Here is a 24347-nt window from a genome sequence, read left to right on the forward strand (position 1 = left end):
CTTTAAAAGGCAACATAACAGGGAGTATCTTCTCAACTCTAACTCTTCTAATCCTACTTCTCGATCTACTTTTTTTAATTCTTTCATAAGCACAATTCACTTGACTCAAACCATGATAAATGGTACTCTTTAATTTCAACAAATGGCAAATTCACTGTCAAAAAAGCAAGGAAAGCCTTGGGGAAATTAAAGAACCACAACATGCAGAATGTTTACTTAGGATGGTGGAAATTATCACTTCATCCTAAGTTCAAAAACTGTTTTTGGTGTCTCATGAATGCAAGGCTTCCTGTTAAGACAATTATTTCCAAAATGAATGGCAATCAACCTAGACTGCAAATTTTGTAGTTCTTCTAATGAATCAGCTTGGCACATCTTCTTTTCTTGCGAATGGACAAAGAGGATTTGGGCGGCAGGACCACGGGGAATTCGAATGGAGTTCATTTCCAATTACTCATTCCTTCAACTTTGCGCCTCTTTCTTTTTAAATTCAAAGATGAATACACAATCCAAGAAATGGTTCTTCTCTGTTTTCATAATAGCTTATTACTTTATATGGACTAAAAGAAACTTTAAGGTTTGTAACAATAAAGAACACAACCCCACTAGAATCCTGCATAATGTAAACAAGTGGATAATTGATTTACATCTATACCATAACTCTAATACAAACCCTAATGATAACCACATACATAGCACAAATTCATGTATATAGGACTATGTAAATCTTTTTGCTCACCCACTTAATTGTGTGCCTATATAATTAACTTCTAAACAAGATAGATTGGAGAGTGGGACTTTTTTAAAATGGCAATGTTTTTTTGTTAAGTACAAGTAAAATAGAGGCTGGATCAATGCAAGAGGCAATGACGAGAGGCATTTTGCAAAGCATGAGCAAAGCGAAGGATCCAGGGGTACAAATCAAAGAAATCCAGTGCTAGGAAAAAGAAAATCTAGCCATGCTCAAAGACCATGACTACAACATATGGCCTCTAAATTGATACCCCTTTTTGTAGAATTGATAAGCATCACTAGAAACCTCAAAATGTGCAAACTTCAATCCCACCCCCTGGAAAAATGGTTACTATAACTAACCCCATCTACTAGTGTTGAGAGATACTATATAGGACTCCTAATTGTAACTGTAAGCACTATTTTAACTGAATGCATTTTCTCCTTTTATCATCAAATAAAAAAAAAACTGCACCACCCCTCGAGTTAAGTACAAATATCATAAAAAAAACTCAATTTTCTTTTCCTTTAGTATCGCTATGCAACCAATGTAGCAGCTCATTGGATTAAATATGATGTAATTGGATTAAATATGATGTAGTAATCGAGTTTAACTTTGTCATCCTCAAAGATAGCATGTCAAATTATCACCGTCGGTCCTCTCACCATACATTACACTCTGGCAAAAACGATCCTCTCAACATTCAATATAAGCTCCTCCTAAATGTATGGTGAAACGATTGGACGACGACACTAACGAGATCAACACACTCCTTTCGCTCACCACCAGTAATACTGGGTTGTACCCAGATCTGTCAACATGCTTGAATCACCCAAGATCATGGGATTCGCTCAGTCAGAATCAATTTTGATTTTGGAATGGTTTGTAACTTAAAACCAGATCAATTGATTTGCCAAAATCAATTGGGATTGATTTTCAATTTTTGATAAATTACAAATTTATTCAGCAGGACACATAACTGAAGGCTTACAGAGGTCCACTAGCCATGGAGTGGAAAAGGACCACTGTCAACATTTACATTGACAGGGCCTTCCAAGCTAAGATATCCACAATTAAATTTAAATCCCTAGGAACATAAACAACTCTGCACTCTTCAAGATCTGAAGCGAACCTCCTGATGACCTCAATAAGTGGTGCAATATTGATAGGGATACTCGTAGATAGGTTGGGAGATGAGTTAACCACCTGTTGGCAATCAGATTCTACAATAAAATGATCCACCGCCTGAGCAACCCTCCAATAGACCCATACAAATAGCAAGTGCCTCCCCAACCATAATGCCATTAAACATCGGCACATCAGAGACTTCTTGTAAACCTTTGTTTCTTCTTGGTAGAAAAAGTTCAGAATCACAAACAGAAAGCCACAACTTCTGGCATCAGGATGGGAAATGGAGAGGACTGAAGTGAGCAATGGAACTCTTGAGCCATTTCTGGCATTGGCATAATGTTATGGAAGACTTCACGATTATTTTCTCCTCTTACATCAAAAAAGAATAACGTAATATCCCAACATACATAGAACCCCAAAAAAGCAGGGGTGAAGGGGGAGGGGGATGTGTAACAAAAACCACTCCCAGGAGGAAGCAATGGAAGCCCAGGTTTATCAGACAATTGATGATGACAGAAAAATGGATAAGTATGTCGCTGGAAACCAATAGAGTACCTAATAACGCAGCCAGTATGTCCTGCGTCTGAACCAGTTGTAGTCCGGTAAGCTTTGGATGGGTCCCATGGCCGCAATGGCGACATCCTGTACAGAACAAATGTGAGCAATAATGTAGCAAGCAATGACTAGCATCTCCAACTACTGTCATGTAACAGAATCCTTACCCTATCGAAGATAAATCTGTTTGCAACACGTTTGACCGTGCTTGCATCAACAGCATCAATTCTCGCAAACAACTCAGCAAATGGGATTCTCCGGCCATATGTTAATAACTGCATACAAGCAGACCAAATGTGAAATTTACAGCGAAGATTCAAGTGTCGGCACTTATTACTGTTGATACTTATAAATTTAAAGATCAGCTGGTCAATGTACCCCGATATAATTCGGGTACCCAAAATAATTCCATTTCCAGAGTCCAGAGTCAATTCAACAGTAATGCAATAGCACTACACGCACACAATTATAGTTATTCATGGATCAGAACATTTTCTCCCCAACCAAACCAGATTTAGACATTCAGATCAAACAACCAATTGGCTTTTTTAACCAGAAAACGCCACCTTTCCTGTGTGAATTGAAGCAAGTGAAAACAGGACAATAAAAGCACAAATTATACCTGACGACCAATGTCTTCTGCTATTGGGCTGGTTCCATCCATGTGGAGTAGAAGAGAAGATTTCAACTGTAAATAGAACAGTTGTCAAGAGTTATGATATAAATCACTGCAAATAATTGCACAAACAAATCAAAATGGAAGACAAGTTGCTACCATGCTCATTACAGCATTAACTGGGAACATTAAAATGGCCACATGTAAAGAACGCAACAAAATGTATACACTAAGAGATACTTGAAGGGTTAAGGTAATGAAACTTATGGGCTAAACCAGCCAGTTCATAATATTGTATACGCAGCAATTTATGACATGAACAGACTAGTAAGATGTCTCTCATCAACTGACCAATGATACATTTTAGACTAGCATTTGATCCTAGAATAATACAAACAGCATTACTCTCACTCATTTATTCAGATATTAAAAAAATATAATGGTCCAGCAGTTTAAGTGTCAAAGCATATTTAGCCGCTGGAGAATGCCCCATCAATTAAATTCCCACTAATTGATCATGTCGAAACCATGTCACAATATCCTCGGAGGCTACCCTTTAACCTTTATTTGAGAACCTCAGTCCCAATTCAAAATAAATGACAAAGTAAGAAGAGCATAAAATTATTTGGTTATGCATAAATTAAATAACTTAAATCCTGAGTTTTGGTATAAATTCCAACTTCTGATAAAAATCAAGACAAATTCTCAAGGCTTTTCCCAAGTGTAAAGACCCAGAAATAGAAAAGTAGCAACGAGATTCAGTGGAGCCAATGAGCAACTAGAGTATGTATACAAGGACATCAACTGACATCATGTAAGACAACCATCAGCAGCAGTAGTGCAAGGATTGTTCCGCAAGTTAATGGATCTAAAAGCTCAGAAGAAGACCAAAGATATGAAATTATCTACTGATGAAAGAAACAAGAAATGAACACTTCAGTAGAGAATACGACCACAAACTCAAGCGGGAATAAGTAGCATCCAAAAGCACATATTCTACAATTTAACAATTAGACGTTGTGAGTTCAAAACTCGAATGCAGCCTCTTCGCCAAGCAGGGTAAGGCTGCATATGTATGCCCCTCCAATTCCCTGGTCCCTGCAGCAGCAGGCGGATCATATACTAAGCGCTATTTTAACGCTTCAAAAGTTACAGAATGATCAGAACTAGCTCGGTCCAAACAATAATACCAAATCAAGCTCCACTTACAATAATAATCTTATAACCCTCCAAATCTTTTCAGAATATCACAGCAGGAACCAAGGATGCAATAAGAACTAGAATTATCAAAGAAGCCAAACTGTCAAAGTAGCTGGGGGAGACCAGAATGTTCAATAATGAGAGAAAGCTAGGTGAGAAGCTAGCCCTCAGAAATGAATGACTGAAGATTTGTTGTCCACAGCATATTATAGACACAAAAACAGTCCAGATAATAATAGAACCTAAAAAACAATAATAACAAATCAATCAATCAGCCAAGGAAGTGTAGACATTACATGACAAAAGTCCACATCAGGGAGGAATAGGTACTCGAAACCAAGTAGAGATGAGAGAGAAAGGAAGAGAGGAAGAAGTGAACAACTGAATATGACCAACTCCCTGCACCACCCATGGATTGTGGGAAGAGCTTCCCAGCCAGTCCCAAACCAAGGATCCACCCCATCCACTAATGGTGATAACTGATAAGACTAGGTAGTGTGGTTTCTTATCCAAGTAAACACCTTGCATCCTCATTTCTTTTTCAGATTTGAGTTTTTTTAATCATCCTTGTAAGTTGTCTTAACTTGTTACTCCATATAATGTCAAATCAGAACCTTGTGACGTAACCAGAAGGGCCCACCCAGAGAAGTCCCCACTTGCCAAAACAGGACCTAGGGATGCTACCGGGCATCCTATAGCCTAAGGAGGAAGCTGAACCTGGACAAGGGAATTTTGGTCATTTTGGGTCCCCCATTCAAACCCAATCTGACCTAGTTTGATCCAGAGCCAGTTAGGAGTTTAGATCTACTGTTATTTTTAATTTTGAGTCCTTGGCCGTTAAGTTACAACTTACAAAAGAGTGCTAGTCCCTTTAGGAATGTCAAGTTGGCATCCTATTCCACGAGAAGTAGCTGGGCGTATTGTATGTGCCAATAGCCATTTAGCTGATAAGCCCATGGGTTCCCTTCTTAAATTAGGATTTTAAGTTCTTATTTGCAAAGGAGCTCCTTAAAACAGAGTTCCTTGTTTGTTTTTGTTTCTAATCTAACTCCTAGTGCAACTACTTCAACGTAAAGGGGTCTAGATTCTCCACCCACATGGAGAGAAAATTTTCCAACACACTTGGTTAGATTCATGACACGTCTTCAATCTAAAAATAAAATCCTTTATTTGAGGAAAATTCCAAAAATGTAGGAATTCAAATCTTCTTTGTCCGTCATTCAAAAGAGGATTTTGTCATTAGATTGGACATGTGTCATGAATCTAACCATGTGGGTTGAAAATTTTCTTCTTCATGTGTGTACGGACCCACACTCCACTGTAAAGGCTATAAATAAAGCCTCCCTCATGCAACCAAAACAGTTTTTGATGATTAATAGAATTTGATGGAAGGAGTTAACAATTGGAGTGTGAGCTGCCAAGGGACGAAGCCTGGAGCGGCCTAGTTGTTGCCTAGTATTCATGCGAATTGCTTTCTTCAAGTTCTACGTGATGCGGAATTGAAGACATATTTACGAAAGAAGAAGCCCATTGGGTTAGGCCCATCAAAGGCCTAAAGTTGTCACCTGAACCAGCCCATGGCTTTTATGGGCTAGGGCTGTTTTAGTGGGTTAAAATTAGCCCACATATGTTGAACTTCATAGTCTAGACCTAAGCCTAAGTCTAGTTTTTAGAAAGTCAATAAAAGGGGCTTTAGTTTGAAAATAAGAGAACTCATTGTCAAAAGAGTTCTCATTTGTCAAGAGTTAGGTAGTAGTTGAGTCATTAATAGGTAGGTGGTGTTAGCTAGTGGTTGGATGTTGCCATTAATATTTATGTCTCTTTAGAATGCTATATAAAGAGACTTATGTAAGTGGTGAAAAAACAACTTATGAATTGAAATCAAATTGCTTGCTAGCATTCCTCCTCTTTGGAGAACCCTTGTGTTTGATCAAGGTAGGTTGGGCGATCCACCGATCCACCCGGTGTGAAGCCCGGGTGTTACTTGTTGTCCTTATTGTTCTCTTAATTCTCTTATATTGTTCCATCCATTCTTCTTTAAGCATCTGGCCGAGTTAGTCATTGTTCTTAAACCAATATCCTTGTTCTACCACTTGGTTTTCAGCCCCATTATATCTGAATTATCTACCTAAGTCCATCAAATTGCAATTGTCCCCGTGAAAAGGTCCTATTTGGCTACTGTTTTGATCTTTCAAATACAGTACTACATTACTACGTCAAGTAAGCAAAGCATCCCCACCCTTCCCCCTCTCTCTCAAATAGCACCTAGCTGAAGACCTTCTCCCCATCCCTGTGGCAACCCCCCCAAAATCCCATCTCCTATAGGCAACCTCACCCCTCCCCTCCCCTAATTTCATTCTCAACGTTAGGCATAACCATCCTCCTTAACCCTAGAAAGATTGAATCCCTTTTTTTTCCCTCCTTCCCCAGTTTTTTTTTCTCGAAAATTCGCCAGACTTTCTAAGACCTAAATTCAGGTCACTACGGAAACCTACCGTTAGATCTTGTCCCAAACTTTAGGAGCCTTATTCCCCCAAAATTAGTGACCTTCCCTTTTGATTTCAGCCCAACCGGACCAACCAAACCCTAGTCTAAACCCTATCCTTCTTTCACTAAGATATTTTAAACCCTTCACCCAAATCATATTTCCTTTTATGATCATCATCTGCTACACCTCCTTTACCTTCAACCCTAACCTAAACCTAACACCCCCACCCTTTGGAAACCCAAATTTCTAATAATCCCTACTCTCCCTAAACCCTTGACTTGAAGTTCAATTCAGAATTTTAATTTACTGCAAGGTTCAGATCTGGAATTCAACACACCCCAGACCCTAGACCTTCCAGGACCCTATATGCCCCATTTGCAACCCCTAAAACCCTTCAAGCCAGCAGGTTATAAAACCCTAATTTACTGCCGGTTCACTTGAATTGATCCTGAAAACAAACCCTATATTTGGGGTTTACATCACATTTTTCTTGGTATTTTGTCCCCATTCATGTTGACATGGCCTGCATCTCCAAGCTTGCAACTGACAGATCTGGCGTATCTTTCGTTCAATGATGCCAGATCTTTGAATGACCGAGCACTATGGTAATGAGCCATAAGAAAGAAAGTAATTCCTCCCGACATCATTGATGCAGTGCACTAGATAGACCTCCAATCCTGCAGCAGCATCTTGCTTGGGTTGTCTGGTGTCACATTTCAATCAGCCCACACTCCCTTGTACCAGCCACACAAATCCATCAATCTAATCAAGCACCACCTTGGATTGCCACTTGCTTTACTACAAGTCTACAATGGCAGTGGCTGATTCAAAATAGCACACACTCACATGGAGCATACATTTATCTGATATAAAGATCTGTGGGCTAGTGTGTCCTTCTCTCCTTTTTTATAATAAGCACAGTTGATTACAAGAAGATAAACTTCCCCTACGGCCCTACTACATGGCTTCCAAGCAAACACTCAAAGGAATCCTTCTATATCGGATCCTTAGCTATTACAAATAAAATAGAAACTCGGATGGAATCCTTCAAGAGGATCCATTGCAACAACACGAATTTACAGTAACAAAATTAGAAACTCTATTTAATATCTATGTCAAACCAAGTAACTCAATACACAATATTGGGAACTACCTACTTAATCCCACAAGGAAATTAAACATCTCACTTGGGCTAATAGAACAGGCATGTAACAATAGGAAAGTAAGCAATACTTGGCCCATGACCCATGCAGCTAAAGGTGTCTCAAATTTGGGCCTGACATATTGAATGCAGGTTTCAAATTGTTTGAAAATCTGAGCCAAACCCAAATCTAGGAATTCTTCTCACATGGGAAATGATGTGTCACGAGAAATTTATCATTTTGAGTATGTCTGCTTTCTAACAAATTTATGCACACAAAATCCTAGTTTCATGAACATGCAGAACATGGATCATATTGAGAATCTGACTTAATTCCCAAAGACATATATGGCCAGCTTCATTTTGAATAACTAGTGCTTTAGAGGCAAAAAATATAAGCAATCAAATAAAAATTGAAGTACACCTACCTGATTACGAGCACGTGTAACATCAGCCTCTGAAACGCGATAAGATAGCTTGCTAATCTCATACATAATTGCATATGCCAAATCATCCAGGCAATCGGGCTGAAAGCAATGCAAGACTCAATTAACTATTTAAAAAGAACTAAAACAAGGATAGAAGTTGATAAATGGCAGACTACACTATAGAGGAAGACTGCACCAGAGCAAATTAATCATTGCCTGGAATACATTTTTTAAAATCTCAATGCTGAAACTGAAGAATCGTAAAACAGCGACCAAGATATGTTTCAATTCGAAATTTTATTCTCTGGAATTTACCTAGGTCATAAAGTAGAATGACAGATCAGAAATAGCCATGATCGTCAAAATTTTAATCAGACCATCAAGAAGCAGATTTTTAACCCCCCCCCCCCCCCCCCCAAAAAGAAATAAATAAATATAAATATATATATATATATATAAACACAGAGATAGGAGAATGCAACTCTGCTGTTGGTTCATTATTCACATTCCCACATTGTTTTCTTGAAGATCGTTGCTTGCAATTTGCAGCATTTACACCAATACTTCAGCTTTGTTGGATGATACATCCTAAAAGCCCACCCACCCCCCTAGTGAAGTCCTCATTTCTTAATGTCTTTAGGAGAGAGCGAACAGAAATGCATGTTTGTATTCATAATTTCTGTTCTTGGTCTCTGTTGATCCATTAACCTACTACTAAACTTTCCACATTGTTCCTTGATTATTTCAAACTTTCTTTACTCATTCACCCATCAATAAGTGCCTAGCTCCATTTTAATTAGATTCTCTAAACGGGTCATCTTGGACAAGTGGAAATCACCGATGTCTGGATTCTGATATTTGTTCCTGGTAAGGGGAGTCTCCCAGGAGATGTATGTTTTACCTTTAAGGGTCCGAACCCACCCAAAACACAAGAAGCAAGACAAGACACGGTCGCCCCCCCCCCCGGGGCCCACACCTCTAAACACGATCCCTTACCCTTGTCCCTATTTTACCCCAATTATCCCTCATTTAATTTCATAACCCACAACCTCATTCCACGGCCTCCTAGGGAACCCAACTGGTAACCAATTATTCCTTTTTTTTCTTTCCCTCTATTTATTACATCATAACCCTAACTCCCTCCACAAGGCTCTCATCCTGGGCCTACGTATCACCCTCACAATACCTGAATACCTCCCCTTCTCTAGTACTCTAGCTTTGTTCTGTTTCTTGATATACTCTTAAGGCTATGTCCTTACAATTCCTTCCCTTCTCCAGCTTTGTTCTGTTTCTTTCGTTTACTGTCTTGCTACTTGTTTCTTCTTCATATTCTGTAATTCCTCCCTACCCTGTTTCTGATGACCAGATGGTCATTCTTGGTTTGCCATTGTTCTTTTCACATCTTCTTTTCCCCATTGTTTGAGGGTAAGGTCACAACCCTAGGATGAACAGAAGCTTAAATTCCTCTTCCCCCCCCCTAGGGCATTTGTTTCATTCCCATTATAAGATATCCACCTGGATTCATATCTGAACCTGCAACTCCCACTGGTTCCTGTTTCAGCAAAGCTGTCTATGATCTTCAAGATCTTGAATCAATTGACTGCTTGCTAGAAATCATAAGTATCAGAAGCCTAGACTAGAAGTTTCGAATCAATAGATACTGAATCAAGCAAGTTCTTCACTCAAGATAAAGTTTGGCTTCAGCCCTCAGTATTTTGGTTTCTAAACCTACTGTAAGGTTAAAGAAGACTGGTGAAGTGAATTTACACACCATCACGTTTCCCACATCATCCCTCCCCTTTTCCTTTTATCTTCATTCCAAGTCTATCGTCATCCAATAAATCAACTTCCCTTGGCATTCCCACCAACATGCATCCTCCTAGGCGAACTTTCATGATTCTGTTCATTTACGGTTCTCTAACTCCCCTTTTCATAGCGGAGGTTAACAGAATTGACATCATTATTACATAGTGATCTTTTTAGCACTCAGGGGCACATAAGCAATTCAAACAAAGTATTTTGAATCTCTGATTGCATTACTAAAGCCATCACCAATTAAAATATTTATTTTGCAACCCTACCCCCTTCTTTCTCTTCAACTATTAGTCCCAAATACTTGGCCAATTGCAAATAATCTGAAGAACTAAAAGTTTGTAACGTTGTTGGATATTAAAATAGGAACCCTTTTTTGACCGGTTTTGCAATTAATTAAGAAGAGAATGAGAGAGCTTTAAAAGCAGTCTTGTGTTAGAAAAATCAATCATTAAAATAAAATAAGATCCTCACTATTAAACAACAGAAAAAGAAGGACCCCCACCTTGGCAATAGCATAAACACCAAACAGTCCTGTGTCCTTATAATTGGTGTTGAAAGCCATCATGTTTTCCGCTATTTCATTGATGCCAACCCTCTGAGCAAGCTCTGAACTGTTCACAGATTGACATAATCAGTAAGCAGCTTCCCCTTTGGAAAACAAGGGTTTACACACAAACACACATGACACAACAATATTAACAATAGAGACCTACCCCACAAATCCCTTCCCACCCCCCCCCCCCAAAAAAAAAAAAAAGAGAAGAGAGAGACACATACCCCATATGCTTTCCCCCACCCACGCTCTTATTCCATGAACCCAGCATAGATTGCATAACCATCAATGCAATTGAGTCGGGATCCGTCCAAGATGCACCGCTAAAAGCAATAGCTAACTGTGCAAGAGGAACATCATCGTCGATTATGCGTACCTGTTCAACATTGGAACACACAAAATTACCAATTAGCTCCAGATAAAGCATGTCTTATAAACCCCGCGGGGAGGAAGGAAAATTGCATGTGTAACTGCTTTAGCATACCTCAGAACCGGTGAAAATTGCTGGCTCATTTGCAACCAACTGAGTAGCAGTGGTTGGATCTGAAGATAGCTTAGTAAAAAGTTTCTTCACTTGATCCACAATATCTTCATGCTTGACAGCTCCAGAAGCAGAAATAACCTAACAAAAAGCTCCCACAGATAACTGTGAAAATAAATTCACTCCAACTCATCCAGTTCAGCATAATGAAGAGAACATTATAATCTCATTTTTTTTTTCAAACAGAGGGTGCGGTTGGTGGGGTTGATGTTCCCTCAGTGTCTAGAGGCAATTACCATTCTTGGTCCAGTGTAATGAGTTGAAATGTAATTTTGAAGATGAGCTTTTGTGATTGTCTTAATATTCTGAGCAGGTCCCAGGATGGTTCTACCCAAAGGTGAGTATTGGAATGCAGTAGCATGCAAGTGGTCAAAAATAACCTCCTCAGCTTGCCCCTCCACCTACAAAGCAGAACAAAGAGAAATTTTCCAAGCGACATGAGAGACATTCCAAGCGTCATAGCCTACCAGTAATCACTACATCTAGACACTCATAATTTGCAAATGAGAAAAATCAAATATGAGTTCCTTGCCAGGACATAAGCTCCACTTATGACTCTGAGCAGCAAAGCAATGAGGGAGCTAAGTCAGCATGCACTATATTTTTCTTTAACAATTTTTAACTTCACGTATTGATATAATAAACACACTTTTGTAGCAGCGGCTTTGTAGGTTGGATGAATCCAGTTAGTTTTTAGAGATCACTATTAGGGCAATAATATGTTTAAATTGTTTTGTTTTATTTTGTAGAAGCCAAAATGAAGTCTTTACACCATTACCATCACTTAAATTCAGAGTAACCTTGGCTGAAACTTTTGATTTGTATGAGCTAAGCATCATTTTGAAGTGAATATCTTTTGGGAAGATACTGTTCAAAAAATCGGTAGAATATCAAAAAAAGTATCCCAATGGTAAATGTATTCATTTCCTCTCTTTTGTTCTGGATGAGTTCAGCATATCTCCAAATTCGAGGTAATGCAATTCTTTCTCTATTTCTCTCCTTCCAGTTAATAATTTTTTTGTTTTATTCTTTCAGAAGATTTGAGTATCTATACCCAACTTGACAGTCATTACTAAATAATTTCTGATGTCTCTTTGATGGGGAAGCTAGGCATGAGGTTCACAATGGCCACAGGACTGTCAATCAATTCTTCAACCACAAGATTGATTGGGCATTATATAGAGAGGGGGAATGCATAATTCTGCTGCTACTAAGAATTCAACCCTTTGCAGCAATCAAAACAATATCAACAATTGAGACAGCATCATCAGAATGAAAATCATGCACAAAAACACAATCATCACCCAAAAATAAAAATACACCAACAACTGTAAGGGACAAAAATCACCAACAATAAAATCATCTACAGTTTGGCCAAACTTTTAGCGATAAGACATGCAGATAAACCAATCATGCCAAATTAAAAGGCATCTTCACGATGCTGTAACAGTCAAATCCATGCCATCTTTGAGCATTTTCCTCTTCTGTCTTTAGCCACTAAATTTGTGCTTTGCGTACTGATTTCAGAAGTAAGTTAAACTCATTTTTCCACATCCCTTTAAACTTTCTCAGCAAGTACTATGCTTCAATTTTCAATTGGCAGATTATAACAGAAACGTCTACAAATGCAATAAATGACAAATCATCAAAAAGCTCGGTATAAATCATGATTCAACTGCCAATAAACTACCTTAAGAAAATCAAGCAATCCTCATATCCTTTGCAAACATCCAAAACACCAAAATATATCGAGGAAAAATATCATTAAAAATAAAAAAAATACCGACTTGATCCTGCAAACCATCATCCAAAAAGTTCCTTCTTTTTTTTTTCCGGGTGGGGAGGGAGGGTGTGCTCTAGAATGGAGAGTACAATTTCCGCACCTCTTCCATCTCACGAAGAATGACGTGCCGCTCGCGCGAGATCCGATCCTCACTAAAGCAAGAATTTTGTAATATATCAGCAAGAATGTCAAGTGCCTTAGGCACATCGTTTGCCATGACCTTCGCGTAATAAGTCGTCTGTTCTCTCGAGGTATATGCATTCAAGTGTCCCCCCATGTTCTCGATTTCCTCCTCCAAAACTCTGACAGACCTTTTCTCCGTGCCTTTGAAGATCATATGCTCAAGGAAATGTGCAGTACCGTTCGTCTCATCTGTCTCAAACCTACTACCCGCATCAATCCAGACACCAACCGTAGCCGTCTGAGAAGCTAAGTTCGACTCTGTTGCAACACGGAGACCATTAGGTAAAGTCGTCACGCGAGTTTCAGGGGCCGACAGGATCTTGGTGTGATCTACGATCACCGGGTGAGGCGAAGTGTGATTGAGAAATCGAGGATCAGGATTCTCTAGTATCTTGAGCTTCGATTTAACTGCTTCAGCAAGTCTATCGTAGACCATGACATTGGGAGGTGGAGGAGATGGAAGAGATGCTGGAGATGATGAAGTGGCCACCGCCGGAGAACTGGATGCAGCACGAAAGGATTGCAGGGAAGAGCTTTTAGATAAAGACGACGGCTTGTGATACCTGCGAGCTAGGGTAAGAAGCTGCTTAATCGCCATGGCCAAAGCTTCAGACGATTCTCTGATTAGGGTTTGACGTCCCCAATTGGTCTCAGGGAGCTAAGTACAAAAATGCGAATTGGAAGCGGAACTACAGCGTGCGAGGTGTGACGCACGAGTCCCTAAGACCATAACTTGACATAAACGCATGATTATACTTTATAGTAGTACTATACACAAAATAAGAATATTACTTAGCTCCCCTTTTTAGTTAACCAAATAGCAATTGAACCCCCTGGATAATATTATTTAGGGTAATTTTCATCTGGACCCCCTGAAGTTTGGTCCATGTCATTTTTAGTCCAAAAATATAGAAACTTTGCATCTGCCTCCCGTGAAGTATTCAATAAGATCAATTAAGGACAATTTGTGATTTTTATGACCAAAATACCCTTACATCTATTTTATAGTAAGATTTGCATATTTTCTTCACAATTAAATCCAACGGTGAAACGTGGATCATTCCAATCGGATGAACATAAATGCATCTGAACAAATACACATTTAACTTTCCAACTCTCTCGCCGCTCGCTCCATCCTTGGCATCGCCGCCATCTCTCCCTTTCTTCCTCTTCAACTCCGGCGGCGGCGACTGTTCAATCGGTTAGAACACCGTTTTTCCTCATCAACATTTTTTTTTTTTGTGGTAAAAAAAGAGAGTCGTCTTCCCGTATTTGCCCAGCCGTTTTTGATGGCTTAGAACTAACAAGATCAACAAGAAATTTGGAAATCTTATCGGAGTAACGGACATCATGAAGATGGATCCGACGGAAGTTTTTCGCATTTTTTCATAAGAGCATTTCGCCTCTAATTTTTATTTCCTTGAGGAACCTCTCGATCCGAACACCAGTGCCACCGCTTGCTTCAAACAGAGGACCCAAACCTAAGAGTAAGTGCGAGGTTCTAAGGCCACGCGAAAGGACACCCACCAAAGGTAGCAAATCTACAACCTGCCACTGGAGAATCAAAACGGAGTGGAGAACAAAACGGAGAGAGATTGAGGAATACAGAAACAGAGAAGAATCTCATAATAGAAAACCAAAAGATTGGAAGAGAAAGAGAGATCGACCAAGACCCTCTCTCACTCAAGACGCCGTTGGGGCGCCCCCCCTCGCACCAAAGCCACCGGAGACCAAGAAAGAGCAAGGGGACGGAGGAGAAAGCACCAGAGTAAAGACAACAAGGCCGCCGGAGGAAGAGGAAAAAGGCAAAGAGGGAACACCGGAGAAGAGGAGACGAGAAGGAGAGAGAAAGAAAGGGATAGAAAGATAGAGAGGATTTAGCACCGATAGAAGACCACCGCAAAACTAACGGCCAACAGAGGTAAGGAAGAGGCGACAAAAGCGGACCAAAAACGCCTCACTGATTCACCGTGGATAATGGAAAAATAGCAAATCTACGATAGAAAGATGGAGGGTATTTGGTCATAAAAATCACAATTTGCCAAATGATCTTATTGAATACCTCAAGGGTGGTAGATGCAAAGTGCCCATTTTTTTGGACTAAAAATGACGAGGACCAAACCTCAAGGGGTCCAGATGAAAATTACCTTATTATTTATCTCACCTGCAAGGTTTTTTTTTATTTTTATGAAACCTTTAAGGTTATAACCTAACAAAAGTATCAAGTGCCTCCTTTCTTGTAAATTTTTTTCAATTAAGATCTACTTTTACCGTTAAAATAATTTTTAGTTAGGTTCTCCTTAATCTAATGATTGAATACAAGTTTTTTTTAGCTATCATGCACCTCCTCTTAATCCAATCAATGGTTTTTCCAACAAAGTCACTCGCTTTGGCTCCTTTCTAGTCACCCCAACCATTGTACCTCCAAAACCCATACAACCCTCATGTCATGTATGAGTCGGTATGACCAGTGTGATTTTTGCTACTTATTTGTTGACATATTTACGATCATATTTTGTTTTTAAACGTATATCTTTTTCGGTTCCATTCTTTTGTCAGTGACAAGCAGAGATACAAATTTGTGAGTTTCAAATAAATATGGAGAAAAAAATGTAAGGCAAAAGCTATGTTTGTGTGACAACATATGTGGATGGAAAACAAATATGAGAGGCAAGCTCGTGCATTAATATGATGTCAAAGCATGTGTACATATTCTTCCTTTTCTTTTTTTTTGGTATGAAACTCATTATTGAAAAACCCTAGAGCAATGCATGTGGGGGCAGCAATAGAGTTGTCCAACCATGGAGTGGTAACAAGCCATCATGTCTAGATCGGGATTCACAATGCCACCTTTGCTAGTTCATCGGCCACAGAATTGGTCATTTTAGGAACATAAAGCAAACTACAACTGGGAAACAATGAAGAAAGATGGAGTATGTTAGACACAATAGGTTGAGCGCTCAGTGGAATTGGTTTTGAGTCTATTGTGAAGAATTGAGATCACTTCCAAACTATCAGTTTCCGCCATCACATGCCCTAGCCCGAGGTCCTTAGCTGCCTTCAATTTTTTCTGTTGGACGAGAGCTCCCCATCAAAGATCAACAAGCCGGGGAAGAGAGCAACAAAGCAATTCACCTAAGAGCACAAGGGAAACAGGACATAAACATGCAACACACAGAGTGGAACACCGGGAGTGGCAGATTAAGGACCAATATTAAGCAAAATTGGAGGATGAACAGCAACACACGCCAAGAGGCCAAAACCAAATGCGAAAAGGGCCCGACCGAGCAGAGGGCAGAGAGGATAGGGCCAACCCAAAATTAAGAGATAAAGAAAGCAAATGACTAGCCGAGATATAAAATCAACAAACACAGAGAAATAAGAGAGTCCAAATGGAAATAAGAACCGCAACCAAACACATCGGGATAATTAAAGAAAGAAAAGAGGAAAAGAAAATTAGAGAAAGAAGAGGCAAAACCGGAATGCTCGCCAGCGACAAGCCCCATCGAACGGCACCGATGCCGATGGTGCTGAGGAGGAGAGCCACGACACAAACCCAAACCAACGGGGAAAGCACGACCAAGGGCACGAAGACGCAAAACCCAAGGCGAGGAAGGAACCCCGAGATCAAAAGGCCAACCAGAAACCAAAAAGGAGAGCAACCCACAAAGGAGAACGGAAGACAGAGAAGACAGAAGGCAGGCGAGGAGAAAAGAGAAGAGGAAAAGAAGCAACAAGCAAGCAAGGGAAGCAAGCGAAGACACAGACAGAGGGAGGGGGAGACGAACGGCAAGCAAGAAGAACCAAACCCCAGCACACCCAAAAAGGAACAGAACAGCCCCACCGGACGAAGAGATGCCAGGGGAAACCACGAAACGAAAGCCCCACCGGACCGACGAGAGCACAACGCGAAGGCAAGAAAGCGAACAGAAGAAACCACCCCGAGGGGAGCACAAAGGGCCACGCAAAAAAAACCCCGACCAAAGCGAACCATAGGAACCCAAGAGATGATAAATCGAAGATGCAAGAGATAGATTATAACATTAGTTTAGTTAATAGTAACAAAATGAACATACACGAACATGAAGTGATAAGGGCAATTCTGAGATCGACCCGTAGCCACGATACCGGCGGGTTATTTTAAATTTTACAAACAATCTCCATCATGAATAATGAGACCAATCCAGCTTTTCCTACAACTTTACTTCGAGTTGCATCCGTGTTAATCTTCGAAGAGCCTTGATGTGGAGGAGTCCAATGGCTTATCGTTTGTATTTGCTGCCTCCCACTCGGGTTGTTGGAGACTTGCGAGCTGCTATGCAAAAATTTTTGTGCATGTCTAGTTGCCTTGTTAATAACTTCATTCAGCTTGTTGTTCCTTCCATTGAAGATCTATCATTTCGAGCTAGCTCGAGGTGCCATAACACAAAGGTTGATATGCATTCCAAGCTCCTACCTTCCTCTTTAACATTCACATGGAAGGCATTCCATTGTGCCATCCAATCAGCTAGCTTCTTATCTAAGTCAGTAAGGTTCATGGATAAAGGGTGATCAAACCAAACAGCTGTTGCAAAGGAGGAGTGAAGTAGCATATGGTCTATAGGTTCAACTTCATCATCATAGCAACTACAACTGGGGTCCCTCTCTCTCTATATCTCCTTAGGAAACCTTCACCACAAGCCATACCATTTGCCATGGCTCTCCATAAAAAACTACGAATTTTTGGGATAGTATGACAGTTCCATATCTGCTTCCAAACCTCCTTAGGTACCTCTTCCCAAGCATCTTTTCTTGAAGATGAAGGCTAATGTTTCTCCCATTTATCCCTCACCAATAGATGATATGTTGACCCTTTCTATCTGCAGCCCATACTAGCTTGTCTTCACTTGGGAACATAGGGAGATGGATCTTAGTATTATTGCAGCAACCTCTGGTTCAAAAAGTTGTTCCACCATCTCTTTCCTCCATACTTTCTCTTTGTATCCTCATCTGCAACTTTTTTCAGTTGGCACTTTCATACTCTTAATTGTGTCTTTAATGTTAATTTTTCTTTACCTGTTATTTGATATGGGCAGAGAGGAATGAAGCTCATTTTAGTTAACTCTTTAAATCCAAGTTTCCTTATAAAGCAAATTCATAAATGGACAACAGAGTTAGATAAAACTCTTTTCCTATGTCAGTTCAACTAGGGATGCAGAGGTGATTGATAATTTTAGTAATTCAAATTGGAGTAAATACCCTAATAACACTGTTATAATTGCAGTAACCAAATTGGAGCTGTTGCCTCATCCATGCTGGTTCATGCAGAATACTAAGAAAAGGACCTGCAGCTGATAGATGTCCTAATGGTGGCCCTTTATCAAGGTTTTCAAGCCAAAATAGTTAGGAATTCCTATTTGGTACATCATATCATACAGTTTTGTTGGGAGAAGTTGCTGCAGGTTTTATATATACCATAGCAATCCTAGTCTCTCTGCTATTTTTTTTCTTTGGTCAAATAGTCTCTGTCACTAACTATTTTTAGGGTATATGCTATCTCATCAGTCAGTCAAATCAGACATCTCGGTCGAGATTTCGATCCGACAGATCGGAAAATTTTTCGCATGACAATCCTGGGCTGAAGCAAGGTCCATATCTTATGATGAACCAGGTTGCAACCCCCCCCCCTTTTTTCCTTTTTTCCTAGTCCCCTCCCCCCCCCCCCCCCCCCCTTTTTTTTTTACTTCTTTTTTTAATAAAAGGAAAATAAAAGGAAAGTCTTTTATTTTCTTGAGATCCAAAATGGTCTTTATGGTGCAACTTTCAGAAAATGCCAAAAAGGGAACTTTTACTAGAATGTCAGCAGTAGCTTCATGGAGGCTGCGTTAGTGATTGTGACATTCAAACAAACGGTCATGAGTAGTGAAATTTAAACAGACTGACGTAGTATTCAGGTAAACCACACGGCACTCCAAACAGCACCCACAAAGACTCGTTCACCTCTCCTTGATTGTCTTGTCTGCAACAAGGCCAAACAAAGCCACCAGAAGCAACAAGCCCCAAAATTGACAATCATATACCATCTTCTGAGAAGTGAGAAGTGAGAAGTGAGAAGATCTAAAACCATTTTCAATTACTTATTCTCTGCATTCACTCTTAAGGCCTCCATGTATCAAATCACCCATAAGGCAAATATAGCTGCTGTGTATCCAGGTCAAAGCAATTAAATCTCTGGGTATACTCAATGTTTTATGAATTACCTGAATCCAATTCACGCTAAGTACAGAACCAAGTGAAATAAGAGAAAACACATTGATTCAGACAGTCACTGAAGACTAAAATCAAAAGCAGAAAACCTTAAAAATCCCGAAGGATGGAGAGATAGGTAACTCCATCCTTGGGGGAAATATCTCATGGGGGGGAAATAGAAAGGGCAGAAAGAATTTTAAAGAATTATCATTATCCGAAAAGTGACTTTCTTCCCATTTATGCCACAGCAGGCATGTCCTTGAGCCATGGGTCCAGAGGCTTGCCGATGGAGTAGACAATGAAACCAATCTCCCTCAGCTTCTCCACATTCATAACGTTCCTCCCATCAAACACAAAGGCTGGCTTCTGCATGTTGTCAAAGATCCTCTGGTAATCAAGTGTTTTGAATTCATCCCATTCTGTCAAGACACAGATACCATGGGCACCCTTTGTTGCTTCATAGGCATCCCAGCTCACACTCACTTGCTTCACAGAGGTTGGGCTCATTGGCTGCAGGTGAAGTGGATGATCCCAATCAAATTTCTTCATTGAGAGATCTCTTTGGATTTGATCCTCATTGACTTGAGGATCATAGATGCTCAACTGGGCCTTGTCTCCAATCAGTCCTTTGCATACATCAATGGCTGGTGTCTCCCTTGTGTCCCCAGTGTCCTTCTTGAATGCAAACCCAAGCACTGCTATCTTCTTGCCTGAAACTGTATTGAACATGGAGGAGACAACCTCTGTTCACAAATCGGTTCTTCTGGTAGTCATTCATGATGATCACCTGTTTCCAATAATTTGCTACTTCAGGGAGACCATTGCACTCACAGATGTACACCAGGTTGAGGATGTCCTTCTGGAAGCAAGAACCTCCAAAACCAACACTAGCATTGAGGAACTTGGGCCCAATTCTTGTATCCTTACCAACAGCATGAGACACCTCACTAACATCAGCTCCAGTTGCCTCACAGAGAGCTGACATTGCATTCACGGATGAAATCCTCTGAGCCAAGAAAGCATTGGCAGCAAGTTTTGAAAGCTCTGCTGACCAGAGGTTGGAGGCAATGATTCGGTCTTCAGGCACCCAATGGGCATACACATTCTTCAAAGCTTGGATTGCCTTCTGGCCTTCAGGAGTTTCCCGGCCACCAATAAGAACCCTGTCAGGGTTGAAGAGATCTTGGATTGCAGTCCCCTCAGCAAGGAACTCTGGGTTTGAGAGAATTTGGAAGTTGATGCCCTTGCTATTGTGGTTCAGAATCTTCTCAATTGCCTCAGCGGTTTTCACTGGAACAGTTGATTTCTCAACAACAATCTTATCAGATTTTGAGACATCAGCTATCATTCTTGCTGCACTCTCCCAGTAAGTCAAGTCTGCAGCCTTGCCTGCTCCAAGACCCCTTGTTTTAGTTGGGGTATTGACTGAAACAAAGACTATATCAGCCTCTGCAACATGTTTCTCTACATCAGTGCTAAAGAAGAGGTTCTTTCCTCTGCACTGCTTAACCACATCATCCAGACCTGGCTCATAGATGGGGAGCTGGTCACTGTTCCAGGCATTGATGCGAGGTACAGAGATGTCAACGACTGCAACCTCAATTGATGGGCACTTGAGAGCAATCACAGCCATGGTAGGACCACCGACATACCCGGCTCCAATGCAACAGATCTTCACCATTTTTTCTTTGTAATTGATAACCTGCAGACCAAAAACTAAAATTTAAAAAATTACAAAAGCATTTGATACAGTCACGAATTCAGATCTCCTTGTAATATCATACCAGTAACAGATCTTAAACAGAACCACAAAAACCCTTCTCCCCCACAACCGAACCCCTCAAAAATTGGTCATTAACACAAATGAAGACACCGGACAACAGTCTTGTTATTTTAAGAAAGAATTATTGTCTACTGAACTATATGTAACTACAGATCTGAAGGCTTAATGCAAACAAAACAGAGATCTGCACAGGTTCAAATTGGATCCAAGGAAGCTCATGAGATTGCAACATCAATTAAAATATTTCAATGGATTTCCACCAAATACTGGCACAGTGCGATTTGTTCTCACTCAAGATTCGGATCTCTGACTCTTATTCACAGTGACCTGAAAACTATAACACCAAGCCGGAACTCAAGAGACAGGTCTTGAAACCGAAGAGATTACATAAGAAAAAAAATAGAATTCCCAGAACTGGTCCCAAGTTTCAGATCTAATGTAAAATGTAAAACTACCAACCGATCTGTGAATTCCAAAGGCAACCCATTTCAGATCAGATGAATATCTACTGAAACTGAAAGAGCCCACTAAAGTAAAACGGAAAACCAGATAACCATCACCAACATACAAATTTTCCTCAAACTGAAAACCAAAAGACAATACAAATGCAGAAGCCTACAGAAGAAGTTAATTTGAATTCTGAAGTTCAGATCAACATACCCACTGAAAAAGCTTCTTGTCCTTTCCAATAGAACCGTAAAAGGCGCAGAGAAATGGCAGAACTCAGTAAAGAAGAAGAAAGACCTGAGTTCCTCTTTGCTTGAATACGAGACGAATAACTCCTTAAATACCCAAAAACCATTAACCCACCTCAGATTTTTAACAAAAACAAGCAAAGTCAGATTTAACAGCTGAACTGGAATGTCCTACACGTTTTCAACATAACTGTGATTCTTTTTCTTGCTTTAAGAGTTAACAAAAAAAAATTATTGATTTATAAAATAAAAAATGGTTCCATGAAAACGAAATTTGCAGGCAAGTGAGGGAGGTAGCACACCCAGATCACACGATTCCAGCACACCTCCAGTTCATTAAAAAAATATGCTATGGCAAAAATAACGCAGTTCGTAGCTGCTGTAGATTGAATAAAATCTTGACGCGTTTTCAGTAGAAACTCATACAGGGTAATAACCGATGGGGGTTTCACCTGTTTTGGTACAAGGGATTGGGAAAGAACGTGATTGATGGGCTCCAGTGGAGTCGAGTAAAGTCGAAGCCACCGATTTTTAATAAAACCAAAAGCTAGAAATGGAAACCCCAATTCTAAGAAACGAAACTAATGGATCGTTTCAACTTTCAACTTTCAACCAGAAAAGAAAAATAATGGATCTTTTTGAAGAAACGAGGAATGAGTAATTTACTCTATAAAAAAAAAAAAGAGTGATTTACCTATATTTTTGCACATATTCTCAAAGATTTTCTTAGGGTTGTAAATTTTTTAGATTTCAAATCCTCTACTTCAATAGCTAGAATATAATCGCTATTATTTTGTTTTGGCAAAAAAAAAGATAGTCAATACTTAAAGTTGGTCCTTTTCCTATAAATGTGGTGAAGAGATCTTTTGGAGAGTGCAATCTTTTATTTGTCGGGATAGAGAATTTCAACTCAGTTTTCGCTAGTTTTGTTGTGCACTATGGTATAGTCCCTATTTGGTGTTTTTAAAACAAAATTTAATGGATTTATAGCCTCATAATATCTATGATTCATTGATTCTGCTGTGTGCATTCTCATTAATTGCTACACTACTAGAAATACCATTACATCGGGTATTTTATCAATGTAGTTGATCTTATTTTGGAATAAGCCCCAATCATCATTTTTTATGGGAGTGGGCTCGAGATGCCACCAAATTTTCCAAATGCACACATCAATCATATTTGATTGAGTCTAACCTCTTTTCTAGGCCAGGCCAAACCTTGAGCTTGACCAAGTTGGCTCTTGTTCAAAAGAGAAAAAAACCGGGGGGGCCCCCCCCCCGGGGGGTGGGGGGGGGCCCCCCCCGGGGGAGGGGGGCTCTCTTTTTTTTTTTTTTTTTTTTTTTGGTAAACAGCACTTCATTTATATAACTAAACAAAGTACAAACACACATGCATGAGAACACAAGGTTCAAAACGAACCAAGGAGCGGCAAAAGACCAAACTGTCGTACATGCAAGAGACAGGGTCAGCCAGGGTAAGGGTTGGGTCAAGCCCAAAGTGGATCACAGCCACAAAACCCTTAGAACAAGAACACCAAAACAACATTACACGCCGCAAGGGCGGACATAACACCCACATAGGGGGACAAAGTACACGCCTCAACGGCGGAGTCAAAACTCCTACAATTACAGCGATGGTAGCAGCGAAAGTGTGGAGAAGGTTCAAAACCTCCCATCCATCGATGCCGTAAAGGCGTACTTGGTCAAGCTCGACGCAGAAGAACTTGGACCCGACTTGAGTTGTTCTCAGGTGTGCACCGGGAAAAGTCAGTAACCAAAGGAGTCTGTTATGAAGAAAGAAAAGTCAAATAAAACAAAAAACAAAAACAAGGCACGCAAACGACAGATCCAAGGGGAAACCCTAGATCCGGTTATTAATGGAGAAAGCACAACGGAGGCGGGAATAGGGAGGCGGAGACGGGAAAGAGGACGGAAAAGAGAACAGATGAAAACAGAGAGAAACGGGAGAGAGAAACGGGAGAGAGAAATGGGAGAGAGAAACGGGAGACAGGAAACGGGAGAGAGAAACAGAGAGGGTGGGAGAGAGAACAGAGACACCGGGAGAGAGAAAAACGAGAGAGAGAAACGAGAGGGCGGAGAGAGAAGCGGAAACGAGAGGGCGGGGAAGCAAGATGAGAGAACGAGAGGGTGGGAGAGAGACGAGACGCCGGGAGAGAGAAACGGGAAGAGAAAGGAGAGGGCGGGGAAGCAAGATGAGAGGAGGAGGGAGGAGCGAAGCGGAATCGGACGGAGATGGAGTATGGAGGGAAGAAGATGGGAGAGGGGAGCGGGAGGAGGGAGAAGGAGCAGGGAGATGGGACGGAGAGAAGCAGGGGGAAGAGTCGGAGAGGTGGCGGGGAGGCGGAGAGCCGCAGCGGTAAGGCTCTCCGCCTCAAATGGGGAAAAGCCGGATTTTTGACGGGTGGAGAATCGCTTGATATGCACCTAAAGAAGTGCTCTGGATCGAGACCT

General features: G+C 40.5%; 3 protein-coding genes across 4 annotated transcripts; all 3 read right to left on the minus strand.

Moving 5' to 3' along the window:
• Positions 1–1687: 1687 nt before the first annotated feature.
• Positions 1688–13881, minus strand: LOC149006552 (putative mitochondrial-processing peptidase subunit beta, mitochondrial). Its single transcript, XM_089165319.1, has 9 exons — positions 13085–13881; positions 11438–11602; positions 11145–11282; positions 10885–11036; positions 10610–10718; positions 8293–8391; positions 3042–3107; positions 2587–2694; positions 1688–2506 (listed from the first exon to the last, which is right to left on the minus strand). Exons 1-9 carry the CDS (start codon positions 13763–13765, stop codon positions 2420–2422), a joined length of 1605 nt encoding a protein of 534 aa, XP_089021445.1. The 5' UTR covers positions 13766–13881; the 3' UTR covers positions 1688–2419.
• Positions 13882–19439: 5558 nt separating this feature from the next.
• On the minus strand, positions 19440–22083 carry LOC149006553 (UDP-glucose/GDP-mannose dehydrogenase family protein). 2 transcript variants are annotated; one of them, XM_089165797.1, is made up of 2 exons: positions 21839–22083; positions 19440–21111 (listed from the first exon to the last, which is right to left on the minus strand). In XM_089165797.1, the coding sequence occupies exon 2, from the start codon at positions 20122–20124 to the stop codon at positions 19633–19635; it is 492 nt and encodes a 163-aa protein (XP_089021923.1). In that variant the 5' UTR covers positions 20125–21111; positions 21839–22083; the 3' UTR covers positions 19440–19632. The 2 variants fall into 2 exon arrangements, with proteins under 2 accessions (XP_089021923.1, XP_089021924.1); XM_089165798.1 differs by having other exon boundaries at positions 19440–21097; positions 21839–21927.
• Positions 20166–21980, minus strand: LOC149006554 (UDP-glucose 6-dehydrogenase 5-like). Its single transcript, XM_089165475.1, has 4 exons — positions 21843–21980; positions 21638–21760; positions 20227–21097; positions 20166–20182 (listed from the first exon to the last, which is right to left on the minus strand). The coding sequence occupies exons 1-4, from the start codon at positions 21978–21980 to the stop codon at positions 20166–20168; spliced, it is 1149 nt and encodes a 382-aa protein (XP_089021601.1).
• Positions 22084–24347: the final 2264 nt, after the last annotated feature.

This window comes from Hakea prostrata, chromosome 8 (assembly GCF_041222555.1).
Source record: "Hakea prostrata isolate BN-2017 chromosome 8, UWA_Hpros_2, whole genome shotgun sequence".
NCBI classification, from domain to species: domain Eukaryota; kingdom Viridiplantae; phylum Streptophyta; class Magnoliopsida; order Proteales; family Proteaceae; genus Hakea; species Hakea prostrata.